Source organism: Rhododendron vialii, chromosome 7a (assembly GCF_030253575.1).
Source record: "Rhododendron vialii isolate Sample 1 chromosome 7a, ASM3025357v1".
Lineage (NCBI taxonomy): Eukaryota > Viridiplantae > Streptophyta > Magnoliopsida > Ericales > Ericaceae > Rhododendron > Rhododendron vialii.
The window spans coordinates 12,021,367-12,031,127 of NC_080563.1; the positions used below are offsets into that span (position 1 = coordinate 12,021,367).

The following is a 9,761-nucleotide window of genomic DNA, read 5'->3' on the forward strand; positions in this document are numbered from 1 at the left end:
ATCGATGTCTGATGAAGTTCATTTTTTTACGATGATACATTACTATGTGGGGTCTATAAGATTAACAGTTCATATTAACAATTAACACATGATAGGATCGAAAAAGGCGGCGGTGGAAAACCCCACTTTTCCACTGCCGGTGAAAAAAATTTATTCTCTTATGGTTTAATGGAGTAACGCTCTTTGTTTTTTTCTCGGTGAAAGCCAGCATTTGTTATTATGGTAAATAAAACAAGGGGCATTACAGGTAGAAGTTAATGCTGGTAATACTATGAATTTAGAATTTTGCAACTCCAATATCTAAAATCAAAATGGCATGGAGATGTGCAATTGGGGATGATGTTGTACAGTGGTGTGTGCAGTACCGTGCTGTGCACTTCCGAGCCGTTGGATTGTGCATCCGACGGTTCGGATCTCATCTCGGCAATGAACGGCTCTCGATCGTTAATTGCCGAAATGAGATCCGAGCCGTCGGATGTACGATTCGACGGCTCGGAGGTGCACAGCGTAGTGCACGACACCAACCCGAAGTCCTGAGATGTGATGGTTTTGTTACTTTGTATAGTTTTTTAGCATCTTTAATTACTATGGCCTGGCCATAGGAGCTGGTTAACGGATGCTGGCGTAGTTAGATCAAGTACTATTTGTTGATGTCTTTCGAGATTTATGGTTTGATAACGCATTAAATCTCTGTTTATAATCCAAAGCTACTTTTAATTTGAAGCTCAAGAAATAACACAAGGGGCCTTTCAGCAATTTTTTTCCCCACACAATATAGTTAGTGGGATGTGTTAAGCTAGCACAAGAGATTATCATGTTTGGACTTATTTCTCTCATTGTTGTCAAACTAGAAAGTACGCACTCAGTTGAAAATAAAAAATGGTGGAAGTGTCAAATATTTTATCTACAGACAAGTTTAGTGTCATCGTGTAGCAATGAAAGTGGAAAAAATTATCAAGCATTGTGTAGAGACAAGTGTGTGATTAGAGCAATTTTTCAGTGCCGGGTGGGTACGGCTAACGTGGTGCCCGCTCGGCGCATCCGGACCGTTCAAAAGTGTTTTGGACGATTCAACTTAAGAACAATCTCTCGGATGCACCGAGCAGCACCTCATCAACCGTACCCACCCGGTCACCCCGTCTATCACCCTCTTTGATGTCTCGCATGTTCCTAGTTTTCGTTTTAATTTGTTATCTGTACAAAAGTTATGCCATGATCTTAAGTGTGTTGTTTTTTTCTTTCCTAAATTCTGTCTCTTTCAGGACCTCAAATCGAAGACTGTGATTGGAGCGGGTGAGGCACGCAATGGCTTATACTACCTCCGCACTTCTTCCTCTGCTGCCCTCACATCCCCAACCGATGACCCTACCCTATGGCACCAAAGATTAGGCCATCCAGCCTCTGCTAGCTTACCTTCCTTTTTACATTGTCGTTCCCCTAATAAAAATTCCCCTTGTGATGCTTGTTTGCGTGGCAAACATACTAGACTACCTTTTCAATTAAATTTCAATAAAAGTGTCGTCCCTTTTTCTCGTATTTTTGTTGACATTTGGGGTGGCTATCATACTCCTTCTACTTGTGGGGCTCGTTATTTTCTAACTATAGTTGATGATTGCACGAGTACTACTTGGGTGTATTTATTGCGTTACAAATCGGATGCCCTTTCCAAGATTCAATTTTTTATCAACATGGTCCAAACACAATTCAACACAAAAGTTAAATTTTTTCGTTCAGATAATGGTTCTGAATTTTTATCCCGTCCTGTTCAAAAATTATTTCATGACCATGGCATTTTACAAGAGTTAACATGTGTTGATACCCCTCAACAAAATGGGGTTGCTGAACGTAAACATCGTCACATCTTAAATGTGGCCCGTTGCTTACGCTTCCAAGCCCACCTTCCCATCAAATTTTGGGGTGAGTGCATTTTAACAGCAGTTTATCTCATTAATCGCACTCCCTCACAAACATTGAAAAATGCCTCCCCGTATGAATGTCTTTTTCGTCGCACCCCCAATTATAAATTCTTGCGTGTTTTTGGATGTCTTTGCTATGCCCAGACATCCCGTGTCGACCGCGACAAATTTCAACCCCGCGGCGTCCCTTGTGTGTTTTTGGGATATCCTCCCCGCCACAGTGGATACCGCCTTTTTAACCTCGACACAAACACTTTTTTTATCTCTCAGGACGTCACTTTTTTTGAGAATATTTTTCCCTTTCATACCCAAAGCCCTCATTATATTCCACCCCCTGCTAACCCATCCCCCAGTCACACTGACTTATACCCGACCGAACCCCTTCACTATCTTGACCCACCCCATCTCAATCCAACTGACAACCCCTCTCCTACATCAAACCCCGATCCCCCTCCCCCACCCACCCAACCGCCAGCTCCACCTCCTCCTACCCCACCACCCGAGCCATCTCCCAATCTGGAACCGACACCCCCAGCCGCCCCCTCTCGGCCTTCACGAGCCCATCGGCCTCCAGGCTACCTCCGGGACTACATTTGCCCTACCCTTCCATCTGCCACTGTTGCCTCCCCTGATGCTCTGCTCCAGTCTTCAGGTACGGTCTATCCGCTCACTCAGTTCATTTCCTATTCCAATCTTTCCCCCTCCCACTTTGCTTTTCTTTCGGCCTTATCTCATTCGCATGATCCTACTTCCTATAGTCAAGCCATCCACCACACCCAATGGCGTGATGCTATTTCTCACGAACTGAAGGCATTAGAAAACAACAAAACATGGGTCCTTCGTTCTCTTCCTCCTGGCAAAAAACCAATCGGTTGTAAATGGGTTTTTAAAACTAAACTAAAAGCAGATGGATCCGTAGAACGATACAAAGCACGTTTGGTCGCCAAAGGCTATACTCAAGTTGAGGGGTTGGATTACCATGACACTTTTGCTCCCTTTGCAAAGTTGGTCACTGTTCGTTGTGTACTCGCTGTTGCAGCTACTCGCAACTGGCACTTGCACCAATTAGATGTTAACAATGCTTTTTTACATGGTGACCTCGATGAAGAAGTTTACATGTCTCTTCCTCCGGGATATGGCCGAAAGGGGGAGACGCGTGTTTGTCACTTACAGAAATCCCTATATGGCCTCAAACAGGCCTCTCGCAATTGGTACTCTAAGCTGTCTGCTGTTCTTCTCTCTGACGGATTTCGACAATCCCAAGCTGACCACTCCCTTTTTACTCGGCAAACTGGTTCTACAATTCTTATTGTTCTCGTTTATGTTGATGATTTACTTGTTACAGGCAACGATTTAGCATCTATTCGCCGCTTACAGGGATTCTTGTCGAGTAAATTTCAGTTAAAGGATCTTGGCAAGCTCAAGTATTTTTTGGGCATTGAAGTGGCTCGCTCCACTGCGGGTATTTTCATTAATCAGCGCAAATATATTCTTGACATTCTCGCTGATGCTGGCCAAACAGGATGTCGTCCAGCCTCTTCCCCGATGGAGCAACATCTTAAACTCACGGCTGATAGTGGTGAACCAATTTCTGATCCGAGTTCTTATCGCAGGCTTATTGGACGACTGATATATCTCACCATCTCTCGCCCAGATATCACTTTCGCTGTTAATCTCCTCAGTCAATTCATGCATGTCCCTCGGGTCCCGCATTTGGAAGCTGCTACTCGTATTCTTCGCTACCTCAAGGGCTCCGTCTCTCATGGCTTACTATTTCCTACCCGTTCGGACCTCCAACTCACTGGCTACACTGACTCGGATTGGGCCAGTTGTCCTATGACTCGGCGCTCCACTACGGGTTATTTCATCACCCTTGGAGGTAGCCCCGTCTCCTGGCGCACAAAAAAGCAAAGTGTTGTCTCCCGCTCTTCCGCCGAAGCTGAATATCGGGCCATGGCTTCCACCACTTGCGAATTACTATGGCTCAAAACTTTACTTTGTGATTTAGCAGTCCCTCTTTCATCGCCAATCAAGCTATATTGTGACAACCAGGCAGCCTTACACATTGCCCAAAACCCAGTTTTCCATGAGCGCTCCAAGCACATTGAGATCGACTGCCACCTTGTCCGTGAACGAGTACAACAAGGCCTGCTTCAGCTCCATCACATTGCCTCAGCGAACCAACTAGCAGATGTTTTTACCAAAGCTTTGGGTGTTGACCACTTTCGTCTCCTGACATCCAAGCTAGGCATTACATCCCTCCATGCTCCATCTTGAGGGGGAGTATTAGTGGACCGAATCAATTGAGATCCGTCAGAATAATTATAGGAGCAATCTCTTCCCATAATTCTAGGATTATTATTCTGTTTCCATAGTTATTGTTTCCTAGTTGGTTGTATTCTTTTCCTATATATGTGTGGCTGTGTTCCACCAATTAATTAATGAGAATCAATCGTATTTATCACAAAGCACCTCTTATCAGCTCCTGCCTTGAACAATATTGTCCGCTTTGAATACCAAATCTCATCAGACTTCTGGATTTCTCATAGTCGAACATGCTTAACTGTGAAGTTCCAATTGGCTTTAGTGCCCTCACGGCTTTAAAAGGTCTTGTATAAGGTAGGATGTTGATCTATTATTTATAACACACAACTTACACTTTACCAAGCGATGTGGAACCACCCCAAGCTAACCTCTCTGGTCACCAGCCAAACAGCCCCCGCATGGGTCTCAACCACCCTCAGGCCGGTTGACTACTACCTGGAATTCGCAGGGGCAGGCATCACAATCTCTCCCACTTAGGAACACACGTCCTCATGTGGGGTCGAGATTCTGTCTCACATTTCTGGTTGGTGCAAGCTCTGATATCATATGTAACTATCCGCTCTTGCCTTTATAATATTGTCCGCTTTGAACACCAAACCCCATCAGACTTCCCAGTAAGGTCACCTATTTCTGAATCTCTCCAAGGCGAACACGCTTAATTGTGAAGTCTGATGGGATTTGGTGTTTACAGAGGACAATATTATACAAGGCAGGAGCTGGTCGTTATATATGGTATCAGAGCCTGCACCAACAAAAAATGTGGGACAGAATCTTGACCGCACACAAGAACATGTGTTCCTAAGTGAGGGAGATTTTGATGCCCCGTCCTTGGAAATTCCAAATAGCTAGTGGTCGACGGGCCTGATAGCCCCCGTACAGTCCCAACCGCCCTAAGGGCGGTCGACCACTGCTTGAAATTCCCAGGGACAGAGCGTCACAATTAAATTTAGGGGCTCGCACAGAATGGGGCACCCATATATGAGAGGAATGCCCTCAGTAGTGACGGACCGTGAAATTTGTTAAACTTTCAATATATGCTTCTTGTTAAAGAATGCATGGTCAAGTGCGAATAGTGCAACATACCATCAACAAGGCTTTGACATGGATCATGGTTAGAGGAATTTTGGGATCGCCGGCCTCTTCTTTTTGATGCAACAAAAATTGCAAAAAGTCCTCCTTGGCTTTTCCTCCATCCCTTTTGTCCTACTTTGTTTGTTCATTTTTAACCGTTGATTAATAATCTGGTCAAAGATCACATCCAATCGCTTTGCGCACCCTTTCATCTTCTTCCCAATTCCTTGCAAGTCAAGCCAGGCCAAAGCCGGGTACAAATCGGATATATTCCGGCTCCCCAAAAGATGGATCATCTCTACAATCACGGGCTGGAACTCTGATGCCACACTAGCCTCCTCCCCGCCTGTGGCGGCGCCGCCCCACAACATGTTCGTAACAACGTTCAGCGCTGTCTGAAACATCAGCTCACCTATATATATTGAAGAATCCATGAAGTTCTTTTCAATAGTAGCGGGTTTTCTGTAGAGGAATTTTGCAATTAAACATACAAGGGATTCGGAGTTGGGACATGCCAGTTAGTAAATTTGAATTCTACTGGTTTCAGTAAAACTGATCATACTTCCTCCATCCCAAATTGCTTCCTAACCTCTGAAAAGTCACCCAATTTTTCGGTTCAAAAAATAAAGCACTTTCAAGTATCATTTTTCAAGTTTCTTTACACCAAATTAAAGTACTTCAAGAGCTCTTTAATATGGTATAAAGAAATTTAAAAAATGATGCGCAAATGTACTTTATTTTTTTATCTCAAAATTGTACGTTTTTTCGTAAGGGTCCAGCAATTTGGGATAGGAGTACTTGATATCGAATTCTTTTTTTTCAATGTAAAATAGTAGTATTTTGATCCCGTTGGCTTATGTATGGTCCCATGCTCACCTATGTTCACCGGAGTTCCGACTTGACTATGCAGATACCCGATTGTCTTCCGGATCTCCTGACGCCGGAGGGAATACATAGCATCCAGCGTGGTGTTGCTGAGCATTTCACGCACAAGCACCATCCTCATCATCCGCCACTCGGGGCCGTGCGGCCTCCAAACCATGTCCCGACCTCCGTACGACGATAGTGCCCCGGCAACCGAGACGTCGCGATTGGCGAAGGCGACATCGTTGTCTTTCAGAATCTCCCGCGCAATAGCCGGGGAGGTGACCACAAGAGTGAGCTTTTTGCCGAGCCGGAGGGTGAAGATTGAACCATAGGTTCGAGACAGGGTGCCGAAGTGGGCGTGGAGCTCGGGTTCAAGAGAGAGGAGGTTTCCGACAAGGGGTAGGCCACGCGGGCCTGGTGGTAGGGGTGGGTATTTGTTTTTCGAGATTATGAGCGATAATATCCATGTGAACAACGATAGGACGGAGACGAGGAGGCATGAAGTGAAAAGTAGGCGTGTGGGATCATCGTTGTCGATGTGTTGCCACGACCATGAGGGAGCATCGGAGAAGAAGGTAACTAGTCTTCGAAGCATGGTCGGAACTAAGAAAGGTGCTAGTTTTTTTTATCGGCGAAAAAAGATTTTATTAATCTTTGAATGTGAATACAAAAATCAAAGGGAACAACTAGTTAACGAGAAGGAGTTCAATTCCAACAAGAAGCTCGAACGGGAAGTGGTGGCAATGTAGCTATTGTATGGCTTTGTGATTTCATCATCGATTAGGTCATTTGACAAGGACACACAGCCAAATTTTCAGACAAGAATATTAGTACCAAAATTTGAAAATTTCTAAAATTAGTCTAATGGGCTGACAATAGTAGGTGAGTGTGTATTAGAGGGTATAAAAGATTTAAAAAATATGTGTTTTCCTTATCTTTTAATATGTTTATCGTTAATCTAATGAACTGAAAATAGAAAGACTGTTTAGTATTTACTTAACTGTTTCAATCAAAAATCTAAATAAACCAACCAAGGATAGTGTGATTTGTCACTCCTTATAAACTCTCCACTCACGAGGTCAATGGGTTAAATTTTGCCACTCACGAGGTCAATGAGTTAAATTTTTGCCAAAAGGCAAAAAATTGATTACTAGAAGTTATTCTTTCTGGTAAGCCCTTGAGCAAAGTCGAGCATGGCTTTCACCTTGTGCCCCAAAATTGGTAACTCGTGCATTCTAAAATACGTAACTAACCCGTTACTTCACTTTTACATGGTACGCAACTATGGGTAGCTACACCAAAAAAGGGCGGTTCTCTTTTTGGGGCGGAAGCGGTAGTGAACAGGGTTAGGTTTTCTCTTTTGGGTTAGGATTAGGGTTTTTCTTTTGGTTGGGCTTGTCTCAATAGGTGTTTTGGGCTTTAGCCCTTTAGGTGTGGGTTTTGTTCCAATGAGGGTTTTTGGTTGGTTTCTTGTCAATTAAGGGTTGGGTTTCTCGGACTGGGCTTTGTCCCGTCTCCTTGTTCCTATTGTCTTTGTAATAATTTCAAAGATAACGAAATTTTGTTGTTAAACAAAAAGCTTACACCAAAAAAATACGTAACCAAATTTCATAACCAAAGAAACAGAACAAACATTAGTTTCGATCACTGCATATTGCAAATGTTCTTCCCTGCAATGGTTCCAGCTTATTATAGAGCTCCCCCAGTCCCCCTACTAATTGAGACAATTTAAAGAGCTCTTTTCAAAACTCAAAAGGGTGAGAAGAAAGAAGGAATCCAAGACTCTTTTTGTACTTGATACAAAGTTATTATAATATTAGACGTTTTCACACTCTCTTTTTTTATAATTCACACTACTTTTTTTTTTGTGTTTTTCTATTTGAATAGACTATCTTGCCCTTTTTTCATTATACTTTTTCATACATCCAAGGGTAACATTGTAAATTCATGTTGATAAAGACAAAAAAGAGAGTCGATTATAAAAAGGGGAGTGTGAAAATCATTTCCTACACTGATTGGGTTTTGTTACTTTAAATTGTGAATAAACTTCCCCTCTGAACTTGATTTGGATGATATTTCGAGAAAGAATATACCCTTCATTCTAGTAAAAATAACTTACTGAGTTTTCCTTCATTCTTGTTTCATGAATTTATTCTTGTTTCGGCATGCTCATAGTCCTTTTAATCTTTGTAAATCCCTATTCAAAGATTAATATAAAAAATTTCTGTTCAAAAAAAAATTGAATTTATACTTCTTGTATGAATTTACTAGTTTTCGGTCATTCTTGTTGTACGGAGTATGAATTTACGGAGTTTTTACAAAAAAAATTGCAGTCATTAATCAATGGAGATAAGCATCGATGTCAAATTTGGATCACAAAATAGCTTCCTTCATTTAAAACCTAAGTGAGGAAAAAAGTCATCAGAGAGAGAAATGCTAAGTTCTGTATTCGGTATATATTGTTCGTTGGTATTTGCGTGTAACCTGAGTTTGTCCGAAAGGGTGGCACGATATGCTTAGGGTTATTTTTCTTTTAATTTTCGTCCATCTTATACACAAACTAAGAACATTCTTTTGGACATCCATAAGCCCAGGGTTAAAATGATATGGCCTTTGGTGGCCCTAGATTTCTTCTTCTTCTTCTTCTTCTTCTTCTTTTTGTATTTTGGAAATTCATAAAAATATCAAAAGAAGTGAGTAATACATAACTGAAGAGTCACAAGGACTACAGGAAGGCAGAGTCCGAGAGTAGCCAATAACAACATAAAAACTTAATCAACCCTAGAGGCAGCCAACCCCCAGGTAATCCTCGCGGATAAACAGCATCATCAAAGCTGGAATGTCATGTCAACCCCAAGTTTTCGTCATGTTCGCATCCAAGCTTGGCAAGATTATCAACACTTCGATTGACATTTTGGCAGATGCGAGCATGAGAGGCTCTAGTTCGGGTCATGAGCATCCTTGAGTCCTCCATTAAGGCAGCATGATGGTGTGCAATAGCAGAGCCTCTCAATCTTGACATGTTGAATAGAACCTTTTTCCACAATGATAGTGAGGCCATAGTATATGGCCCATAGCTCTGACTCTGCTGGATCCGCTTGATAACTTCGTATAGTAATCCAGGATCCATGCACCTGTGCAGTCCCCAGAAGCCGGTTTTTCCATTGAAATCATACAACACCCATCCGTGTTGAGCTTCACTTCCCCTGTATTAGGCCAAACCCAAAGCATTAGTCTAGGTTGATTCCTATCACTGGTCAGGGATGCTTTTATAACGCCTCAACAATTTCAAGGGAGTAGGTAGTAATGGCCTTGAAGCTGTAATGAATCGCAGCATCAATGTTATCAAAACCCTTTTTGTTCTTGTCTTTCCAGATTTTCCATAATATAGTGGCAAAATCACTAGATATATCTTCTTTATAGTAGAACCAAACACTTTGGGGACTATACCTTGATGGCAGCATCAAACTTGAACTTCTGGCCCATCCAGCACAAAAGACGGTTTCTTCTTGTTCTAAAGAAACTCTGGCAGCAAAATTTGAGCCATAACAGCCTGAGCTATTGTACATCATTAATAATAAA

At 42.4% G+C, this 9,761-nt stretch overlaps 1 protein-coding gene and 1 pseudogene across 1 annotated transcript; both read right to left on the minus strand.

Moving 5' to 3' along the window:
* Positions 1-5,281: 5,281 nt before the first annotated feature.
* On the minus strand, positions 5,282-6,838 carry LOC131331898 (flavonoid 3'-monooxygenase CYP75B137-like; annotated as a pseudogene).
* Positions 6,839-8,861: 2,023 nt separating this feature from the next.
* LOC131331900 (uncharacterized) lies at positions 8,862-9,756 on the minus strand. The gene is made up of 2 exons (XM_058365862.1): positions 9,630-9,756; positions 8,862-9,385 (listed from the first exon to the last, which is right to left on the minus strand). The coding sequence occupies exons 1-2, from the start codon at positions 9,749-9,751 to the stop codon at positions 9,022-9,024; spliced, it is 486 nt and encodes a 161-aa protein (XP_058221845.1). The 5' UTR covers positions 9,752-9,756; the 3' UTR covers positions 8,862-9,021.
* Between the last annotated feature and the right edge of the window lie 5 nt (positions 9,757-9,761).

What these genes read in the sequence shown, in the direction of transcription:
- LOC131331900 (XM_058365862.1), bottom strand. Translation starts at nt 9,751, where the DNA reads ATGATGTACAATAGCTCAGGCTGTTATGGCTCAAATTTTGCTGCCAGA. An exon ending in AGTTTGATGCTGCCATCAAG is followed by an intron (nt 9,386 to 9,629) that starts GTATAGTCCCCA and finishes GGCCTAATACAG; the next exon opens with GGGAAGTGAAGCTCAACACG.